The sequence below is a fragment of the Crotalus tigris genome, unplaced genomic scaffold, assembly GCF_016545835.1.
Source record: "Crotalus tigris isolate CLP2741 ecotype Arizona unplaced genomic scaffold, ASM1654583v1 scf7180000017666.379230911805:20528666, whole genome shotgun sequence".
Lineage (NCBI taxonomy): Eukaryota > Metazoa > Chordata > Lepidosauria > Squamata > Viperidae > Crotalus > Crotalus tigris.
The window spans coordinates 15,010,072-15,033,941 of NW_024096552.1; the positions used below are offsets into that span (position 1 = coordinate 15,010,072).

The 23,870-nt window shown below is 36.3% G+C and overlaps 1 protein-coding gene across 4 annotated transcripts in view; it reads left to right on the forward strand.

The window, feature by feature from the left end:
- The window catches only part of ELMO1 (engulfment and cell motility 1), a 367,271-nt gene that overhangs the window by 339,543 nt on the left and 3,858 nt on the right, over positions 1-23,870 (forward strand). For all 4 annotated transcript variants that reach the window (XM_039336764.1, XM_039336765.1, XM_039336766.1 and 1 more), the window contains 4 exons: positions 8,868-9,031; positions 11,356-11,468; positions 13,139-13,246; positions 18,234-18,316. In XM_039336764.1, coding sequence (XP_039192698.1) covers positions 8,868-9,031; positions 11,356-11,468; positions 13,139-13,246; positions 18,234-18,316 — 468 coding nt within the window. The remainder of the gene's footprint in view (positions 1-8,867; positions 9,032-11,355; positions 11,469-13,138; positions 13,247-18,233; positions 18,317-23,870) is intronic.

A 23,870-nucleotide genomic window follows, 5' to 3' on the forward strand; every position in this document is an offset into this window, starting at 1 on the left:
TACACTGTCTTTCAGATATTTCTTCAATGCACTTTTTTCTTCTTCAACCATGTGATGTACTTGCAACATTCCATGCCCAACTATTTTCCTTGGTAGGTAGAGTCTATCTTTGTAGCTGTGAAGATGAAGGGCACGATTTATTATTATTATTCTGATCTTCTTATCCATGGCTTTTAGTTCTGCTTGAATCCAGTTCTTTCATTTCAGCTTCCTTTTTATTCTTATCCACCTCCTTTAACCAAGCTGTGACCTTGTTATATTTCTTTGGGTTATGCGCCCAGTTCAGTATTATTTTTTCCTTGTCAGGATTGATTGATTCAATGCAGTTTATCCACTGGTGGATTAGTAGAAACATTTCTGATTTGGTTGAAATTGGAAGGTCTATCTATAATTTGCAATTTGAGCTCCATATCTGCTGATCTTCTTGACTATAGCTGTTATTTGCTGCTTTAATATTTCCAGTGCTTCTTTGATCTTCCTTCTAAGTGGTATTTCTTGATTAAGTATTGTTTGGTCTTCTTGTTCTTCTGCTTCTTTTCTTACGTCTATTCTAGCTTACTTGCATCTGATCTCAGCTTGCCAATCTTATTTTTCAGTCTAATCTTCCATTTTGGTGGTATACTATTTAGCTTTTTTTCTTCTTTGTTATATTGGTTCCCAGATATCCATTTATAACTGCAGCTGTGCTGTACATTAGTTAATTTGTTTCTTGCAAACAAATATATAGAAAAATGATTAGCAAGCTGAGCTGGTCTTTATATTTGATATTGCAGTGTTGGCATCTTTTAATGTTTGTGCTAGCTGTTTCTTTGGAAAAAGCTTTAATGCAGGCAACCTTATTCTGATATTTTTGTACTGTTCTAGACCTCAGAATACACTGTTTTCTAACAGTTAAAACCATGATGGTCAAAGAGCTTTGTGCTGTTAACTTTGGATGTTATTGTACATCAAAACCAAGAAAACATTGAAAAGTTCTATATGAGTAAGAAAATAATTTTTAACCCCCTAAATTATAGGGGATGAGGGCATGTCTTGGAACACATCAGATGAGAAGTTGTATGAATGAATGCAATTTATTTTCAGAAACAAATTAGTCTTAACTGGAAAACTGAGTTTCCTTGCAATATCTTTCTTCAGTAATGCTTTACAATTGTTGCTGAAAGAAAAGGCAAGAAAGAACACTGAAACTAAAATGCCTGGAAAAATCTGCTCTAAATTAACATTGGCTTTTATCTCTTTTCTTTGATTTGTTTGGATTGTATTTCTTCCTTCTAATCTATATTCTGCATAACGTATCATCCTGAAAAAAATATTATTTGTATTATCATCATTACTAATATTTCCAGAAATGCAGTCCCATGAGATGCACTTTAGGTTTACTATGGGCTGGATTGTAATTGTCCTTTCTAGATTTTATTTCAGACTAGGACTAACAAAATTATTTTTGTGAATATATTCTTCAAAAACTAATCTAAAAGCTATGATCTCATTATGCATGAAAGATATATAGTAGTAGTTTGAGTGTTTAAAATGTTGTTAAACGTTTCTCATTAAATTTAGGTGTTTATTTATAAGTGATAAATTAATGAGTAATATTTAAAAACTTCCATGGTTGATGGAATGGTTAGAAGGTTCTAATTATGCAAATATTTTAAAGTATTTAATTTTATTAGGACTGAGAGCAAACCAATAGCCTATAATGTATAGCTATTTAAAGTGATGTGGTTGCCCACCAGACACCATCTGTGCAAATACCCATTTTCTGACTTTCACTCATCTTAATGAACTGCATTTCTGCAATACTTTTTCTGCTGGTTTTAATATGTAGATTTTGAATTATTTATCATTCTATTTCTTAGTTTGCATCATTCATAGTTCTCCTTCAAAACCTCTCTTGACTTATTCTTGTTTAAAAGCATTTAAAAATTAATCTTCAGTAAACAGATTTTTGCATATATTTTTGTTAGAAGCCAAGCCAAAAAAATAGATGATTGAGTGAAGGGGAATTAACTGTAGCATAAAGATTCTGTCAGAATCCAATTATATTTCATCTTTAAATTATCAAATATAGAAACTCCCAATTCTGCCTTCTCTGGATTCTGCCATAAGAGGGAGAGAAGGGGGAGAACAAAGGGGCTTTATGGCCCTCACTTCCTTCTTTACACTTCAAAGAGCTGAATGCTGAATGTGTGTTTATTGTAACCTCGAAGCGTTAACATACCAAAGGAGGGAAGTTGCCTTTCATGTAGTTATCTGAAGTCTCCATCCAGACGGAAGAAAGAAGAAAGGGAGTGGAATTGTGATACTTGAAACTATCACTGGAAGGGGGGTTGATGGGGTGGGACTACTGGGGAACCCCTTAAAACCTTGAATGGGAGAGCTTGGACCCCAAGTCCTGTCTAGCATGCCTACAACCATTTTCTCTTAATAAAGGATTCCTGTTGGAAGAATTATTCCAAGAGTTCTGTCTTCTTAAGATGCAAAGTGGGGTGGGTCCTTACATAGACAGGACTTGCAAAATTAATCCACCTGGAAGGAAGACCTTGCCGGGGGATTTTGCAAAAATTTACCATGTCAGACAATGGAGCAAGAGAGGGGAAAACTCCCTGGAAAGAGAGCCGCTGACCCAGTTGAAACCTTGCCAGATGTTGGGATCCGAGAGGTCAGATTCCTCAGGAGAAGAAGTGGTGGAGACACGGGACCACAAGCCTCGCTGGTCAATGGGCGTTGGAAAGAAAAGTGAGTGGGAAAAGGAATCAAGAAAGGTGACCTGAGACGGGAGGGACAAGCAACCAGAATGGAAGCAGGAGATGGAGAAATCCCTGCACGCAAGTGAAGAGGGAGAAAGCTGGGCACCGTACTCAGACTGGATCCTAGAGAAAGCTATTGACCTGATGAAGAGAACTCTCAGCTCCCTAGGCGAGGAGAATACTGAACCCTACGGCCGCCCCAGTTCCTGGAGCCGCAAAGGGAGAGACACCGAGGGGGACGTGGAACCTGCAACCCCAGGGACATCTACTGATCCAGGAGCTCCCACCCCCTACCGGACCACAGATGGCAATCTGGACGGAAGGCACTACCACCCACAACAGAGGCACCGATCCATTCCAAGACGTCCACCGTTGGAAGTGAAATTCAAAGGGGAGCCAACACGCTTGGGGTTTTTCCTAACCCAAGTCCTCAGCTACATGGAGGAATATGGGCAGGATATTCCCAGCGACAAAGCCCGCATCCGGATCGTGCAATCTGCCCTGGATGGACCAGCTGCGGATTGGGTAGTGAACTTGCATGACTCCAATGCCCCAGAACTCAGTAACTTCAACCGTTTCATGTCCTCTTTGAGAAGACGATTTGAAGACCCCCTGGCTGATCGCAAAGCCCATGAAAGAATAACAACGATGAGGCAGGGCAAACGCCCAGTGGCTGAGTATACACAAGAATTCCGAGCCATTGCCAGCAAACTGAATTGGCCAGAAGACATCCTCCTTGGCCGTTTCAAAGACGGACTAAACTCTGCTCTATATGATGCTTGCCTGCCCCGAGGAGACCCACATCGACTTGAGGAATGGTACGTCTTGGCAGAGGAAGCAGAGATCGACATATTGAAGAGGCATCGCCGAGGAAAACAATGGAGCCGTCCCCCGCCTGAGCTGACACACCAACCGGTGACATCATCGGATACAGCCAAGAAGCAGATGGGGTGTTTAAGTGCGGAAGAGAAGGGCATCGAGCGTAGAATGACGCTCAAAGGCCCCCAGCACAACCCAGACAGATCCCCAATCAACAAAACCGGAAAGTATTCAGCTAAGCCAAAAGAAACAGCCATGAGAATGATGGAAATTGCAGAAACACCCACCTCTGCACACCAAGGGGAAAGAACTCCAGCCTACACCACAGGGCCGGTGGATGCCTCAGATGACAGCTCGGAGGGCGACCCCCTGGTAAGTGGACGCATCACACCCATCTTCAAAACAGTGACTATATTAATCCCCCCCATGCCCGAAGCTGTGAAGGTGAAAGCCTTAATAGACTCTGGCTGCACCCGCTGCCTCATTAGCCCAACACTAGTGGGGACTCTGGGCATCCCATTTAAGGAGACCGTGGAACAAACCCAATCTCATTTGGCCAGCTAGATGGATCCATAGCAGGGGGGTGCCAGCTACCCTAGCCACTCTGCCAATACACCTCTCACTGGGCAACCATGAAGAGGACTTAACGTTTGTGGTGACCCCAGGTATGGAATGACCAATGATTCTAGGGATGGAATGGTTGAAAAAATGGAACCCCTGGGTAAATTGGAGGATGACAGAAATCAAATTCCCGAAGGGGACCCTATGGACTTAAAACCCCAAGGGAGGCTACCAGAATCAAGAATAGAAAAAGCATCCATAGGAGAGGAAAAAAGATTAACAGAAATACCAGAGGAATATAGGGACCTTGCTGAAGTCTTCAGTGAGGAGAGGGCGAATGAGCTTCCCCCCCACCGAACCACAGACTGTACCATTGAATTCAAGCCTGGGGCAAAACTCCCGAAGCCCAGATTATACTCCATGAGCCCAAAGGAGAAGGAGGAAATGGAAAGATTTATAAAAAAACCTGGAGAGAGGTTTCATTGAGCCAGCCAAGCCTAAAGTGGCTGCCCCGGTCCTTTTTAGAGAGAAGAAGGATGGCTCTTTACGTTTATGCGTGGATTATAGGGCCCTGAATACAATCAGTGAAAGCTACCTATACCCGCTGCCCCTCATGAAAGACATGCTGTCACACCTATCGAAAGGGAAAATTTTTCTAAACTAGACTTAAGGGAAGCTTACTATCGAGTGAGAATCAAGGAAGGGGACGAATGGAAGACTGCATTTAACTGCCCCATGGGGTGCTATCAATTCAAAGTCTTTCCATTTGGATTACAAGGGGGCCCTGCAGTCTTTATGCAACTAATCAATGACGTTCTAAGGGAGCACTGTTAGGGGGTCCTTGTTTACTTGGACGACATTCTATATCTTTACTGAAACAAAAGAAGAACACGTCAAACTTGTCAGAGCGGTTTTAAAGAAGTTGCGAGCCGCTCACCTATATGCCAAACTCTCAAAATTCGAATTCCACCAGGAAAGGATAGACTACCTAGGCTATCGCATATCCCCACAGGGCATTGAAATGGACCCGGAGAAGGTCAAAGCAGTACTAAATTGGGCACCACCCCGCACAAGAAAGCAACTACAAAGTTTCCTGGGCTTTGCAAATTTTTACCGCCAATTCATCCCTCATTTGCACAGATAGCCTTGCCCCTCACTAACTTACTAAAAACGAAGGGAACATCCTCAGTAAAACCTAGCCAGCCACTAACATGGACAATGGAGTGCCAAGCAGCGTTTGAGAGACTAACGAGACTTTTTTCTGCCGAACCAGTACTAAGGCACCCAGACATGGACAAACCCTTCATAATACAGGCAGATGCAAGTGATGTGGCAGTGGGGGCTGTGCTATTACAAGAAAATGATGATGCAGTATTGCAATCCTGTGCATATACATCCAAGAAACTCCCGGAAACAGAACAGCGCTGGCCCATATGGGAGAAGGAGGCTTATGGGATATGTTGGGCATTACTCACATGGCGACAGTTCCTGGAAGGCAACAAAATCCCCTTCCAGGTGTGGACTGATCACAAAAATTTGGAAGCCCTGAAAACTTCCAGGAAACTCAATCCAAAACAAGCCCGCTGGTCCCAGCATTTTCACCAATTCCAATTTAAGCTCAAACATTTACCAGGAAGAAAGAACTTCCTGGCAGAGGCACTATCTCGCATGCCCCAATATAACAGCGCACGAACCACAGACTCTAGACCAATAATGGCAGAATCACAACTGGCAGCGCCAGTAACCACAAGAACCCAAGCCAAAATTAAAACCACAACTGGACAGCCAAACTGGAATTGAATTCAGAAAAAGTTTGGAAACAGATGATTTGTTCCAGAAAAACAAAAATGTGTGCACAATGAGAGACGGGTTGCCTTGGATAGGGGAAAAGTTATATATACCAACAACTCAAAGAGTAATTTTCATGCACCTTTGCCATGACACAAAATCATCAGGGCATTTTGGATTTGTAAAAACTTTACATTTAATTAAACGGCAATTTTGGTGGCCATCCATGAAAAAGGACATTGAAAGTTATATAGCCAGTTGTCCAAAATGTGCCACGGCAAAGAGGTTGCAAGGGAAATTGCCAGGACTATTGCAAACAGTGGCAAGTCCCTCAGCCCCCTGGAGAGAAATAGCCATGGATTTTATAGTGGAATTGCCAGAAAGCAATGGGAATACTGGGGTCTGGACGGTCACGGACTTGTTTTCCAAGGTGCACTTTATCCTTGCCAAAAGATTCCCACTGCAAAAGCCTTAGCAAAACTTTTCAGCAACAACATTTATCAGATTGCATGGGGCACCCCACGCATCATCTCTGACAGGGGGGTGCAATTTACGTCTGCATTTTGGAAGGAATTTTTATCCCTCTTAGGAACCACTCAGGGACTGACATCTAGCCACCACCCTCAAGGAAATGGGGGGGCTGAAAAAATGAACTCAGTACTTAAGCAATATTTAAGATGTTTTCTTAGTTTCCAGCAGACCGAGTGGGCGGACTTACTCCCCTTTGCAGAAGTTGCCTACAATAATGCAGTCCACTCCAGCACAGGTTACACTCCTTTTCAAATAGCCACCGGTCAAAGTTTCAACCCCATGCCAGAATTAACCCCAAACGAACCAACGATCCCCTCACTGAAAGAATGGATGGAAAAATTACAAAACACCTGGCCAATAGTCAGAAAAGCACTAGATGAAGCTAGGCAGGCTTACAAAACACAAGCCGATAAAAAAAGGGTTGAGCCTACACCATTCATTATAGGAGAGATGGTGTACTTATCTACAAAATACCTAAAGTCCCTACAGCCCTGTAAAAAACTTGGACCAAAATACATAGGACCTTTTCCAATTAAAAGAATCATAAATCCAGTAACAGTAGAATTAGAATTACCCAAAAATCTCAGGCAAATACACCCAATTTTTCATTGCAGCTTGCTGAAAAGAGAGCATCAGTCACCTCTACGGCCAAAAATCCCCCCACCACCACCTCCAATCATGGTGGAGGTGAACAACACTTCGAAATAAAGGAAATCCTTGACTCTAGGAGATATCATGGGGCAACTCAGTACCTAGTTGCCTGGAAACACCTACCTCCCTCACAAAATGAGTGGGTCCATAAACGTCATTTCAGAGCCCCGAAGCTATTGAAGAAGTTTCACACAGAGTATCCTAACAAGCCTGACTAAATTTTATACTTGTGTTTTCTTTCAGGTGGATCTCTCTTATTTGTAAGAGGGGCCGGATGTCAGAATCCAATTATATTTCATCTTTAATTATCAAATATAGAAACTCCAATTCTGCCTTCTCTGGATTCTGCCATAAGAGGGAGAGAAGGGGGAGAACAAAGGGGCTTTATGGCCCTCACTTCCTTCTTTACACTTCAAAGAGCTGAATGCTGAATGTGTGTTTATTGTAACCTCGAAGCGTTAACATACCAAAGGAGGGAAGTTGCCTTTCATGTAGTTATCTGAAGTCTCCATCCAGACGGAAGAAAGAAGAAAGGGAGTGGAATTGTGATACTTGAAACTATCACTGGAAGGGGGGTTGATTGGGTGGGACTACTGGGGAACCCCTTAAAACCTTGAATGGGAGAGCTTGGACCCCAAGTCCTGTCTAGCATGCCTACAACCATTTTCTCTTAATAAAGGATTCCTGTTGGAAGAATTATTCCAAGAGTTCTGTCTTCTTAAGATGCAAAGTGGGGTGGGTCCTTACAGATTCTTTGAGTTGAATGAAAACAGGATAGGAGTGAAATCTTAAGGAGTTTAACATAATTGGGTCTATGAAAATAAAACATATCTCTTCTTCATGTTTCATTATGGAATAATTTCCACTTTTTCTTTAGAACCTGGATTTGCTTTTGCTGTATTCGTCTATACTAAAAAGCCACAAACATGGCCCAGCTATAACACAAATGTAGATGCCATCTGTATGTTACATCATTTACTTAATTACAGAATTAGTAGACAGGTTAATATTCTGGCTCTCTTCTAAGAACCAAGCTTTAGGGGGAGCTTTCTTCATATTATTTCCATAGCAACAATTTAGTGAATTAGGTTGTGCTGAGAAAGAATGTCTGGGCTACAATCTCCCATTGAGATTTCATACATGAAGATATTGAGGTGCTGAGTCTAAACTTTAAAATGGAAAGTCCCCTATAGGGGCAGCAAAGCTAACTTATGGAGAGTTTTGGGATTTTATCATATAGAGCAGGGGTCCCCAACCCCCAGTCAATGGACTGGCACTGGGTTGCAGCATGCCAGAAACCGGTCCATGCAAACAAGCAAAGCCTCATCTGCAGGATGCAGGAAGCACGTGAAATCACACCCCAGAAAAACCTCTCTCTGTGGAACCAGTCCCTGGTGCCCAAAAGGTTGGGGGCCTCTGATATATAGACTGAATTCTCACAAAGTCACATGGCAAATAGCTATTTTGTCCTGTTTAATTAAAGTTATTTTATTAAATTAGATTGTTTTAAGAAAGAACAATCGGAAAGTCACCAAGCATAATACTTGGTCTACGCTATTTTTAAAACCATGCACCACATACCTTCCAGTTTAGTAAAACTAAAACTAGAGCTGTCCTATCAATATAACACAGTTATATTGACACAGCATTTCAAGTTTTTTTTTTTTAAAAAAAAATAGCTTCGGCGAACTTCTAGAAAGAACATGTTCTTGATTATCCAAGACAAGTACTACTCTGAAGTAATTACAATTTTGTTTTCCTCCACAGGTCATGCAAGTAGTGAGGGAGCAGATAATGAGAGCACTGACCACAAAGCCTAGTTCTCTGGATCAGTTTAAAAGTAAACTTCAAAATCTGAGCTATACAGAAATACTGAAAATCCGCCAGTCTGAGAGGATGAACCAGGAAGATTTCCAATCTCGTCCAATTTTGTAGGTTTTCTTATTTTTTCTCTTCCTTGCAACAAATATAACTGATGTTTGTGACTTCTTCAGGAATAACCCCAGGCAGTTATGTAGGACATGATTTAAAGAAAAGTTTCATATTTGCTTAGAATGCATTCATGTTTATACGAATAAACAAGTATGGCCCATTATGTATCCAAAATACTTTCTTCAAGTTTTGTGGTTAAATGATGTGATAGACAGACAGGCAGGCAGACAGACAGAGACAGACAAGTAATGCATTTTCAGCAAATGGTATTTTGACATTTTCCCCTGCCTATATGTGTCCTTTTTCCCCTTCTGATTTTGTTCTCTCCTGCCCAGTTCTTGCAGAGGACAAAATATTACCATCAGCGAATCAGTCAAATGAAGTATGTGGAACAAAAGTTTGAAGCAACAGAGAAGCTCTGAAAAAAATACTTTTGCTGTTTGGATGCCATTTTTGAAAAACAAACGCAGTTCTTATTTTACTCCTTTCCATATGCTGGTAATAACCAGAATAGTGTAGTTGTTACTGTACCATATCTGATCCCAGACTGTGTGTGTGCATGTGGCAGAGTGTAAAGGAACTGGCCAACCTTGGCCATTGATAGATTTTTCTTGATTGGAAACTGTAAGTTTCATATTTTTACAACATATCTAAGCCTGTCCATAAAATGATTAATTAAGCCATTCAGGATATTAAAATGTCAAAATGTGGCATCAATATTAAACGTTACATTTCTCGATCTGGGCAAATTGCTGTGTAATGTAATTTTTCAGTACACCATAAAATTCCTTAGTCTCTTTGATTGTCAAACTGAGATTAATGTTATTGATATATTTATTTGACTTGACATAATGCCAGTTTCTGAACCTTCTTGGTAATTTGCAATACATATATTTGATATTAACAAGACTATTATATTACCAAAAGCCTGTATTCAAAACAAGATTCTATATATTCATAACTCTTATTAAAGAAGAAAATACTCATCTGCAGGGAAATCAAGATTTCATCAGGATGTCCTTGTTGGGAAATTAATTTATACAGAGAAATGATTCACTTAGCTGACAATTATGGCAATACAATATCAGCTGCTCATTTGCCTCTCTTGTGGGAGAAATGGAGTTAGTAATGGAGTTATAGTTTAGAAATAGAGTTATAGTTTCTGCAGCTATACTTGCTGCAGAAACTATATGAGGCAAACTTTCAAGGAAACAACAGTTATTTTCATTTTCATGCTATGTCTTATTCCTTATCTATTTTGGGGGGGGGGGACAAGTGAATCCCAGGAATTAACTTTCATTCCTTCAGTCTAGGAGCCATGGTAGTGCAATGGTTAGAATGCAGTATTGCAGGCTAATTCTTCCAACTGCCAGCAGTTCAGTTCTCACTGGCTCAAGGTTGACTCAGCCTTCCATCCTTCCGAGGTCGGTAAAATGAGGACCCAGATTGTTAGGGGCAATATACATGTATTGATTCTGTAACCTGGCTAGAGAGGGCTGTAAAGCACTGTGAAGTGGTATATAAGTTTAAGTGCTACTGCTGTTGCTATTTGTTCCAGACAGTTCATGTTCCATAGCAGTATCTCAAAAGCAATATTCAATTCTTAGGAAACTGCAGCAAATAGAAGGGAACATCAGTGATGTGAGAAATGTTTAGGTTTATGACTGGGATAAAGCCAGTTTTATCATTTCATATTGAACATAAATGTTCGTCAGAAAAAAATAGTTAATACATAAAAAAGAGTTTATCTAGAATACAATTAAGTGAAAGATATTTCAAGTTTCTTTTAAAATACTGTTCATATTTTTCAGATTGCATAAGGATAGATGATTTCTTGAATGTCAAGGCAGATATTCTCTCCTTGTTTGGTGAAGGGAAGCTATACAGTGTTTTGTAAATGGTGTGTGCAATACAGTTGTCTTTCCTAATTTCAATACTGCTTTAGAAGGACTAGTATCTCATTTTAACCTGAGATTTGAGAATGATGCCTATAATAGTTCAAGGGATCTCCAGTTGGAAAGGACTGAAAAATATGATATTGACCCAAACACTCAATTACCAGGGCATGCAGCCCCTTCCATAGTCAATATGGACAATGTAAAGATGAGATTTTATCAGCAGAAATGCAATTGCAATTGCTCAGTGATCAATTAATATTTATATTTATGCATAGAGTATCTAAATTGTTAATTAACTACCTAATCAATTCCAGAATAGCCCTGACAAATTAGTCTTTAAAAGAATTGGCAGTTTTATCAAGCCAATCCTAACCCTAACTTAACCCTATCAAGTCTGAGACTATTTATTTGTGTTTTCCTTCCAGGGAGCTAAAAGAGAAGATTCAGCCTGAAATTTTAGAGTTGATAAAGCAGCAGCGTCTAAATCGTCTTGTTGAAGGGACCTGCTTCCGGAAGCTTAACAGCCGACGCCGACAAGGTACAAATCAGGATTGTTTTATCTGCTTCTTGTTTAACTTGCTTCACTTTTCTTCTCAATGAAATCATCTTCTTTATTCTGTGGTTAAGGTGCTTTCTGTAAAGATTTTATTGTTTGTTTTTTTCCATCAACATATGTTAATTTTTCCAATCAACAAGTTGTCTGGAGTTTTCTATACTATTACATGTTCGATTCCTAATCCTTCATTCTTTCCTCTAGCCAAGAATAAAATAGGTTCCAAATTTGATAGTAGTCTGTATCTTCTTTATCTTTCAACCTCATAGTTAATCTGTCCATCTCTGCACATTCCAATATTTTCCTGATTATTTCTTCTTCTGATGGCAAGTTAAGGTGCTTTCTGAATGGATGCAAAAGAATGTCTTTTAGCTTTTACACTAACACTTTAATAATGCTATATGATAGAAAGTTTTGTTATTATTTTTAAGCTAGCTATGGTACTATGGTGAATACAAACCTCTTGCTGAAAGCATGTCTGTATCTTGCTTCTTCTGATCCACCACCAATGCTTGGTTTCGGCAGCTCATGGACTGTTATTGAGCGGGAAGAAAACATACATTGTCATGGGGAAATCCTAGCACATGTTTAGAATCTGCAGATTTCTCAAGGAAAAAGATATGGGATTATTTTTTATGGCAACAACTTTGCCCTATTACAGTTGCAAATTGAATTTAAGTTCTGTTGAATGTAATTTTCTGATGGAGTTTTACAAACAAAGGCTACAATTAGCATTACTCCTTTTAAGTTTAAGAGTAGGTTAAAATAAACTGTTCTCATGCTGTGCAAATCTGTTTCTTATCTTTACCATTTCAGGGGAAAATTTTTAAGGGTCAGAAGGATGGGAGTTCAGTTATTTTTTTCCTTTTTGAAAGCTGTGATATAAATAGCTACTTTTAAAGATTTTAGGAAAGCAGTATTATGTATTACATTTTCTTTGTCATAGAGTAATTGTATGTCTTTTCAGATGAAAGCTGCTAGGAGCCATTTCCATACATCATATATTTTCATGGATGGATTTTTGAAACAGTAAAATAGAGTAAAACTCCACTTTAAGTCTTTACTTAAACTCTAAGTAAATATAATTAAGCAAAATGCTGTCATTTTGATGGCAGCATTCCAGCTACGATGAAGCATGACACCGAATCATAGAAAATATTCAAACTGTATCCCCCACTTGTGGTAAACTATGACTATTAAATTTGCTTCAGACTCAATATTTGGCAACCCCTGAAGTTTATATCACGATTATCTGACCTTCTTTTAAGTGAAAAGGAGGAAGAACAAAGTTCAGATATAGCAAAATAGCGTTTTGGACAGATCCATATTATGTATCCTGTTTATTAAATAAAGGGGCTTTAGGAAAAAGAAGTCCTTGCTATCTTCCTTAATGGGTAGGTATAGTCCTCTGTCAAAATGTAAATTTCCAATAAATACTATCACTATCATTTGTAACTAAAACATACTGATAGAAGATAAAGATAGTAAGGAAATTCAGGGGGGCTAGAGCATAAAATTCAGCTACAAGATTTGATATTCCACAAATATTTATTGATTCTTATTTGTTTCTTGCAGTGTAATAATTCTTTGTTTCATTCAATGTGATGTTCTCTTTATTGTTATGGTGCAAATTAACAACTTCCTTTATTTATCAGACAAATTTTGGTATTGTCGACTCTCTCCAAACCATAAAGTTTTGCATTATGGAGATTTGGAAGAGAGTCCCCAAGGAGAAGTTCCACATGATTCATTACAGGATAAATGTAAGTCACTGATATCAAACAACTTTTACTTTTTAAACATTATATATAGCATTTTACACTGAAAACATTACGATGCAGGTACAGTCAGGTTACAAACTTCTTGAGAAGATTGAATTCTTTGGGAAAATTTGGAGAATGGGGTGAAGAAAAGGAGATTTTTGTTACCTAGAAATAAAAAGAAAATGATATATTATGAGGAGTGATTCTAGTCCTTTTGCTTCTGTTAGAAATGAATACTACCTCACTTCACCCAATTCTATTCCAAACTACTCAACTAGCTTCACTGCCATCCACAACTACAGTTTTGTAGGATTTCTAGAGTTCTTCATGCGTAGGCTAAGGGGATTGTACAGCAAGAAATCTGGGAAAACTATGAAAAGCTTTCTTTAGTCCCATGCCTTAGATTTTTATAAATAAGTTTGTAGGTTACTTGCACCATGTTGTGATAGATTTTGTCTTTTTTAGCTCAGATGTTTTACATTCTTATTTCCCATAAGCAAACTGAAAGACTATATCTAAACCATAAACATATGCACTGAGTTACTTATTTTTTAGTACCATCAGTGAAATTACTATTTGTAAAGCTCATTTTTAATGAACAGCAGGAATCTTTCTGTCTTATTTTTAAAATGCCTTGTTATAAAATATCTTCATTAGCTATTGTTTATAATACTTTTTATTCAATAAATGATGCAATGTAATATCGACAGTAATTTTTTATTATGAAGACCAGCAGTAGAGACAAATATATACTCACAAAGCAGACAAAATGCAATAGCTTAAAATAAGACCTGAGTACTGTTCATAGTTGTGTTATTTTACTCTGTCCTGCAACTAAAACAGAAATAATTACAAAGAACCTGAATCCACAGTCATGTGGAAGTCCACAGTCCTACAGAAGGCCACATGGGGTCCAGCAATTTTCTAACTTCTAAATATGATTCTTCCACATGCAGTGGAGAAGGTACCCATAGGAGATTTATTCTCTCTTCCTAGAAAAAAATATTCCAACAGGATCACTTTCAGCCTTCTTTTAGCTGGCACCAAACCAAAGGTTCCATATTTTGGCATCTTCAACAAACAATAAATGGTATCTCAAGTCTAGGCCAAGAAGGATGTGTAGATGAGCTCTTAGTAAATATTTATTAATATTTACTAGTATTGACTAGTAAATATTTAAATATATATAATTCTCCATTCTGATAGGTCACAAATTACTAAAGTAAGTGTATTATCTATTATGATAATAGGTACAATTACAAACAAAAGATTAACACATATGTCAGAAAGGATTAACTTCTAGATATTTGTAAGAACATAGGAAAGAAGGAATTTATTGATGATAATTGCATGTTATATTGAAGTGATAATGAAAAACCACATAAAGCTTAGGTATACTATTTGTATACCCAAGATTGAATGTGATTGTGAGTTGTGATTGGTGAGTATCTGCTTACAAGAAAATTGATTTCTTTCAAATATGTGATTTAAACATGCATATGTTCATACATACCACAACAAAGGGATTAACATAAATCTAAAACCATAATTGGATTGTTTCTAATGAAATTAGTGAAACATTGTATTCCCTGTGATACACTGCGAAAGCAAAGGTTGGGCTCTGAAGAAGTAGGATAGAAAGAATATTGATGCTGTTGAATTTTTGTTTGGAGAACACTTCTGATAATATCACAGACAGCCAAAAAGCAAAGAAGTCATCAAACAAAGCAATGTAGACTTCTCATTCAAGGCACAAATGACCAAACTCATATTATTCTATTTTGAATACATTATCTGAAGACTTAGTTCTTTAGAGAAGGTTATGATGCTGTGAAAATTGGACTGAAAGAGAAGAAAGAAGAGGATAACCAAGAGTAAGCTGGATGGACAAATTTATTTGTGTGTTCACTTAGTTGATGCAAATAATCCTAATAATGATAAGAGGTTCTAAATTTTTTGATAGTTAAAAATGGATCTTAAAAAAAATCAACATGGAAGGAAAGTGAAAGTAGAATGAAAATATAAGTGCAGGAAAAGAAATTATCAATCTTGAATGGAAAAAAATATTAGAAGATAGATTAATGTCCAAAAAGAATCAATGTGCCAAAGAAATCTGAGGAATGGGAAGTATAGCAAGATGCTTTGTAGAATAATAAAGTGAAAGAGGCTGTGAATGAGAAAAGGAATTCGTATAAGATAATGTTTGCTACAAAATATGAAGAAAAACAAAAGGTTTGTATAGTTATTATATGTAGGGAGAAAAGGACAGTTACAAATAAGAAAGGAATGATCCCCAAAAAAGCAAAATGAGTTTGATGGAGATAAATGTTGCTACACAAAGAAAATCCACTAATAATACCCTTAACACTTTACTTTCCAAAATAAACATAAAAAGCTGGAACTTTTTATTCACAGAAAATAAAATAAAATATGAATTGTTACTACATCCTGCTAAAATGGAGAAAAATATGAAACAATATATGTTCATAATATGTTGTTATGTTTCACAGGATGCTTTTCCAAAGAAAAGATAAGCAGTGGAGGTAAAAAAACAAAAAAACAAAAGAGGATGTTGATATATATCTTGTGATAATTTCACTAAAATCACCTAGCATAAGCATTCTAGATTCTAAATTGAATCATTCTAAACTAAAAAAAAAATGAATAAGCTAGTAGTGAAATAAATTAGACTTTTAACAAATTTAGTAACTTCATTCTACCAGCAACATTACTTCACTTCCAAATGATATTTCTATAACATAAGTAACAGATGCAGCACATTTATTTCCTTTCCCCATTACTGTTCTGAATCTGATATATTTTTTCCTACTAATTTTGATACTCTTAACAATTTGAATGCTGCAACATTTTATCAGAATGATTCTTTCAGTGGCAGTGCTTCCTCTGCAATGCATAGGACCAGAATATTATGCTATTGCCATTAAGAATGGCACTAAAAATACCAAGTGCACTCTACAATGGATCTGGAAAAGATTTCAATATCACTTCAAATAATATTGTTGTATATATTTTTGCATTTATATTTATATTGTATGTTATATTCCAAAAAAGGCCATGACTCATTAATAACTGAGCTGAAGTTCAAAAAGTATGTCTTTCATGCTTAAAAAATATCAAGTACAAGGATTTTTTTTCTTAAAATATTTAGATTTGTATTAGATATGTCTGGATCTGAAAAGCCTGTATAATGTATGAGAAATGCATCATCTGTGAAATACCCTTATCCAATTATTTACAATTTGTTTGAGAGTAGCCCTCTCTCAGCTATCATGCCTAACAAAGCCACTGAACTACTATCTCTCAGGTACATAAGCAAAAGTCAGGTTTGCCTCCACCCTTCAATCTGTATAGAGACTACAGACAGTACTCCAGGTAAAACTAAATTGCAAGCTATGTGCTCAGGTAGGGCAAGGGCATGTGTTGGTGCAAGAAAGCTATTGGCATTCTCCAGCCTCATATTAAAGAAGAATTTCCAGGTTACTGAGGAATTTCTAGATAATCGTTTGAATCAAAAATAGAATTGGATTTAAGGATAGCCTGTTCCCTATAGGAGTAGGAAAAAGTTAGAAACACTGAATAATATTAATTTTATGTTGTCTTTGTGTGCTTAAAGTCTAATGTTTTATTGCTGGTATTTATCATCTGTATGTACACAAGCTCAATATTTGTGTGTTTATGCAAGAAGGAACTTCCTGATACTGACCTTTCTCTAAATAAAAACAAACTATCACCATAGTGGTCTGCCAAGACATGGCTTGTGATTTGAACAGTTCATTGTTTTTATATCCTTTGCCTTTGAAATATATTGTTGGTGATGCTTTATACTGAAAATTGATTTTTACATTTCCATTTTTTTCTTTCTTGTCATAAAAAAGATTAATTTTATATATCTTCTATGCGACTGATCTGTCTCCGAAATCTTTCCTTTCCCTCCTTCCTGTCTCAATCTTTAATTTGCCAGAAAGTAATACAGAGTGTGGGCAATGTACCTGTACCACAAGAGGTTTGAGGGGTTTATCCCAGATGTGCAAAATAATTAATGGCAGCAGAAATTGATTTCTGCTCCAAGGCACAGAGGCAGAGGCAAAATGTATTAACCTTGCAGAAACATCTGGGAGAGGAGATTTGAAATATCTAGCCTTTCACCCTCTCAGCTGCTCAAATGGTTGCATGATTGTATGGATAATAGGTTAGATCATGCTTGGCAGTTACTATATGTGTTTTTATTTTCCTTTTATACTAAGTGTTTTGTGTTTTTATTGCAAGCACCTGAATCATGTAATAGTGAGATAAGCAGCTATGTAAATTGAATAAATAAGTAAAATAAATAAAATTAGCTGTATTCTAACAAATTATTTTCTGACTGCATTATATGCATTGTTTTAAATAAAGGGTATTTAGATTTAAAGCATTTATTTTTTCTAAAGAAACAATATTAAGCTAACAGAAAGTGGTTGTCTAAACATTTTATCTAAAGTGATACAAATATGAATTTGTTTTTTAACGATTATTTGCTAAAGTGATGACATATAAAAGAAAAGACTCTATGTTAAATTATTACACAGTAAAGAGGAAAAATAAACCAGAATATACAAATAACACAACTATGTATAAATATATATTGATTAGGACAAAGTTCAGTGACGAAGAATCAACATTTATGTAAATATTACACTTATTAGGAAAAAGCCCCACAAAAATCAATAAGGCTGATTAATGAGTGAACTTGAACAGAACTCTTCACTTCCACAGATTCTGGAAAATAAAGATGGAAATTGATAGTTTTATCAGTAACATTTGACAGTAAAATCCACTGATTCCTGATTACCTCTTTGGTTTCTTTCACACACCAGAAATCTCACCTGGTATTAGGGATGCCATTTCTAACACTACTTTCATTTTGCCTCTTTGATGCCAAGTGCTTTCCATGACTTCTCACCTTCCTTTTTTTTCTTATCTGATACAGTGCCTGTGGCAGATATAAAAGCAATTGTTACAGGGAAGGACTGTCCTCACATGAAGGAGAAGGGAGCCCTTAAACAAAACAAGGTATTATTTTAAATTACATCCAGTAAGTCTTTAGCTGTAGGGGTTTGACAAAAGTATCTGTTGTTCCTTCTGCTAAAAAGAGTTTGCTCTGTTCATTTTAAATGTTCTTTTTCTAATTTGTTCATTCATTTGTTCATTCTCAAATGCTCAGAGCCTTTAGTCACACATAGTAATGGAATAACGTCTCTCCATAAAACCCATTCATTCTCTGTATGCAAAGCTCTGACAGTTGATATCTAGTATAGTAAAATAATCAGACAATACAATATTCTCTGAAATTCATCATTAGATAAATTCTGGACAGGCTGTGTTTAAGTACCATTGGTGTCAAAATGGAATTATTGAAAGGAGATTGGATCTAGAGACTCTAATGTGTTTGGGCCATTTTAAGTCATAATCCCAAATATAAAAGAACATGTCATCTTAAGATGATAACCTTATCTTCCTGTCTCCAAAGTATAGTTAATTCCTCCATCTACATACTACTAAAACTCTCGTGCCTGTTTGTAACCTTCAATTGGGAGAAACACTCCTTAGAGGGCCACATTTTTTTGAATCAAGATACCTTAAATGGACTAATATTGGGACCCATCACTTCTGTAGGACTGAAATTTGGGGACATTGGGTCCACTTCGGTACCACTGTGCTGCTGCTGCTGCTTCAGTGTACCACATTGTTGCAGTCAACCATGGTCACATCTTTGCCATTTCCAATGCTCCCTGACAGTCAGTCCAGAAGCCAGAAGGAAAGTCATTAAATTGCTAAGATAAGTCTTCCCCATCCACATATAACTTCCCACCAGTCACTCACTCACTCCACGCCAGCCACTTATATATTCCATGCCTGCTCCTCAACCTGTGCCATATCCCTGTGCTCTCTCCACAAGCAGCTGGCATCTCTCATACCCCTCACCCATTCTTCCTAACCCAAGCTGGCCTACAGCATTTCTTGTGCATTCCATGCATCCTCCACCTACATCACATCCCATACATACTTCCTAACATCACACCCTCACATCTTTCTGAGCTCATCTTGCATCCCTGCCTGCCATTCCTGTCATATGTGGCTATCCTCACACCCCTGTGCATTCTCTCCAATAACATTACATTCTCGCACTTCCCTGTATATCCTTCTCAACCTGCTCTACCCCTTCAAGCACCCCTTGCTCCAGATCCATGCTGCATCACTGCACAAACACACATTCCTTCCCCCAGTGGGTAGGAATCATCCTGAACTTGCCATTTTCTCCCAGCTTCTCCACTGACTTTCTCCATGGAAGCTTCCCACAAGCAAAGTGAATGGGAAAGCTGGTAGGAATTTGAGGGAGGAATGAAGATTTGCAATACTTTCTGCCAGTTTCCCACAAGGAAATTCAGTGGTGAAGCCAGAAGGCAGTCAGAAATCATTTTCACTCCCACTGCTTTCTTGCCCATCTATGGTTATTTTTTTTTTTTTTGGCTAATGAAATATGAAATGATGACCCAATGAGTCACAGATTGTCTGATTATGGCTAAACAGAGCTTCCATAAAGAACTTTACTAACATGCTCTTCATGGTTAGCAACTGTTTTTATATTAAGGTGTTGACAATAGCAGAAATGCTACTACTTTGAGAGCGGGCAACTAAATTCCATTTTTGATGTGTGCCGTTGTGCCCACTGTAAAAAAATGACAATAAAGGTTATCTTATCTTATCTAAAATGAAGAATTTCCATTTGCCAATGACCAATTTCCATTCTTTCAACAGGAAAAATATAGCAACAAAGAGATGGAAATTTTATATCATTTGTAATGCTACCTAAATCACTTGATCTGTCTACTAATATTCAGAACTGGTTTTAATTGCATCTTGTTCCATTTTTTATTATTTTTAAAAGGTTTTTTTACAACTGCCTAACCTTCTAATGTAATTTTTGCAAAAAGAACATATACACACATCTATAAAATAAAAACCTCAGTAGTCTATTCCTTAAATAGGCATTTAGATCAAAGATGCATTGATATAATTTTAACTACAGAATAGTTAACCTTGCTTATTGCCCAACATCTTTTTGGCAAAAAAAAAAAAAAAAACATTTAGAGGGAAAGAGATGTTGAATCTTTTTTAAAAAAAATTTCCCTAACTGAAGCATGCCAGGATAGCGATTTTTTTATATATTACTAGATGAACAATATGACACCCAAGAAACTGTTCAAGAAACTATTCAAGAAATGTCCCGAGTAATGATAGATACATACATCTTCAGAACATCTTTCAGCTTCAGGACTAATATTGAACATAGAGTAATTTATGAATTTATGCACATTCAGAGGAAAAAACTAAGATTGCTGGGGACTGAATGAATCAATTCTCTCAACTTAAAAGGTTAGGATAGAAATGTTCTTAACACCTAAATACAATGTGACACTGTTCAGACTGTTTGGCTAATGTAGGGGATAAAGGAACAAGAGCTTTACAAATGAAATGATACATATAGCAAGCACAGAAAGGTAAGTCAGATGAACACCATGCTAGAAGATAGGACACATTAGAAAATTCCTGTCAGTGCGACAGTAGAGGGGGTCATGTTTTTGAATTCCGCCTTTGTGTAATATGATGAGGGTATGGCTATTGCTGTATCTCCTGTTCATTTTTTAAAATAATAATAATATATGCATAGAGTTCTCAATAGGAATTCATATCCATCATTTTTTTTTCATTGCAATTTTAAGAAGGGATATGCCATATAATTCTTCTGGATATGTAAAGGAGCTCTAAGAAAGATAAGATTGTGCACTTGCTGTTTCTCATTATTTTCTCTTTTAATTGAGAATGTCTAAAATTTTAAAAAGAGATCAAAAGTTCATAAAATCCATTGTAATGGAAGAAACAAAGGCGCTTTCTAAAGTATAATTATATTTGTAGGCCATGAATTTCCTCATGTGGGTATATTTACACACAAAAAAGTATATTTTTATTCTTTTCTTACTCTGTATGTACAAGTACACATGACTTGAGTTTCATAATTTCATATATTCCAGTTAGGTTTCTACTTGTGTAGCAAAAGCTTTCTACATAGGAAAAACACAGTACTTACTCAATTCCTCATATGCAATACTTTCATTTCACAGAGTTCTTCTTTGTTTATTGCAAAAAAAATTCCATTTTATTATTTCCCTTTCTCCTTTGTTGATGGAAAAGTGCTACAGGATAGATCATTGAAATATGGTGGACATTAGATCCAAGATATCAAGATCAGAGCCCAATTATCACAAAATCTATAAGCATTTACCTCCCATGCATTTTTATTTGGCATGCTATTTTTATTGTTGAGATAATGTGTATTACTTTGTTTTAATAAATACTATCTCCTTTATTTTATTTCAGCTATTTTAATAATGTACAGTATTTATATATTTGCCACTATGATCATTCACTATTACTTTGAATGTTGCAAACTTAGAATTAGGAAAACACTCAACAGTTTTTAAAAAGATATTCCCAATATCTGTCACACTGAGAGATTTTTTTTTTCCACAGAAAATGGCATCATATCAACAACAGTGTTATTTCGCTAAAAATGATTTTTAATGTTTTGAAACATATTCTTTTGGTGCAGTAGGCTATATATAAAATCAGACATAATAAATTTCTGTGCTTATGCTTTTTTAAAATATGAATTAATCCATATTAATATACATTAATGTTTCTTATATTTCTTCTTAACATGTTTTTCTACTTGTTTTATTTTGAGACAACAAAAATTTTAAAAATGCTAAATTTCATTTTTACAGTGTTTTATCTTTTTGGATGGATGGATGGATGGATGATGAAGAGAGAGAGATAATTACAGACAATTATCAATAAAGCACATTACATATATAAAACTAATATTAGTCATGAAGTGAATTAAGCATATCAATGAAACTGCTACATACCTTATATCTTATATGATAAAATATGGCTGTACTTAAAAAAAATAAAGCTATTTAAATCTAAGAGTACTATTTGTAAATACAACTGATCTGAATGACCAGGGAATTTGACTAAGTGTGAAGTTACCAACTTTAAATGGATGTCACCATAAAGTAAACAGTATCGCAACCTCTCTTAAAGTTTCAATGGTTCCTTCTGCATATGGGCATTATGTAAAATTGAATTTAATTTTCTTTTATTTTTGTTCTAAAACTGCTGATATGAACCCATTAAACTTGCCAGAGTTAGGATTCCCCTGAGTTTGAAGACAGTAATTTGAGATTTAAATATCTAGCAGGTCTGGAAAGGGTTCAGAAGCTAATTAAATGAATCTTTAGGAAGAATTTCAGAACTAATAGAGTATCTTTAAGACATTGTTTGATTCCCCTTACTGTATTGCACACTCATGTCTTAACATGCACATTGGAGTTAAAATTCCAGTTCCTTGTGTATTGCTTGAACCGGGATGAAATAAAGTAACATTAAGTATCATAAGATCTTGCATCTGCCAGGAGGAAAAACAATCCAGTAAATAAAGATATATATCAAGTCATTAGGTTTTATCTTACTAATGAAGGTATGATTTAGGGATCACATTTGAAATATGACATGCAATTTGGAATTTGTTCCTAAGAAATTTTCAACCAATATTAGCTGAAATGATAAAACTGTATTGAACTTAAAATAGGAAGTGATTGTCTTCACTGCAGTGTTGAAGAAGAAAGACAAAGTAGCACATGGCTCAAAATTATATGAGAATGTGGTATTAACGGTATTTGATTGGGGATATGCAGAATTGGCAAAAAATAATACTATACATGTAAAACAGAAACTTGACTAAATTCAAGAAAGAATGGCTTCCATATATATCACACATATTATGTAGCAAGGCAAGTATAAGCATTTAGAACAAGGTTTTTAAAATTTATATCAATAAATTTTATATTAGCTAGTACAAATTGGTGGGGAAACAAAGTAGGAAGTCAGAAAACATTTTTAGAAGTGTTTTTCTTTTTCCTTTGTTTTCCTTTCTTTTTCTTTTCATTTTACAATTCATAAGCAATAATATAATAACTTTGTTCTAAAATTCCTTTTTAGTATTATGGAAAGAACTCAATATAGTTAGTTTGGTATCAATTTTTTAATGTTATATTAAGCATCAGATGTATAAAATCATAATAACTATTATGCAAAGGTTCTGACAGATGAAACTCTTCAAAGAACTTTGAGGCATTGTTTACCTTAAAAAATCTTTATTTGAGCAGCATAGCATCGGCACATACATAAGCGAAGCCAAAACAGTCATAAATCACATTCTCCAATTAATTTGAAATGCAGACTTTCCCTCCTGTTCTCCAATGCCATTTTTTATCATCTCTTATTTCAAAAGCCCTTAATTCACACACTATTACAATATTGTTATGTCTAACTAACTTCCATCACATTCCTCCTCCTCCCCCAGTATCATCTAATTCTAAAGCATAAGAAAGGAAAAGGTTGCATCTCCATATATTGTCAAAGAAAGAACATCCAGTGTTAGCAGCTTGACATATTAGCCATCAAGACATTATCTTTTGAAATATATATATTTAATCATTTT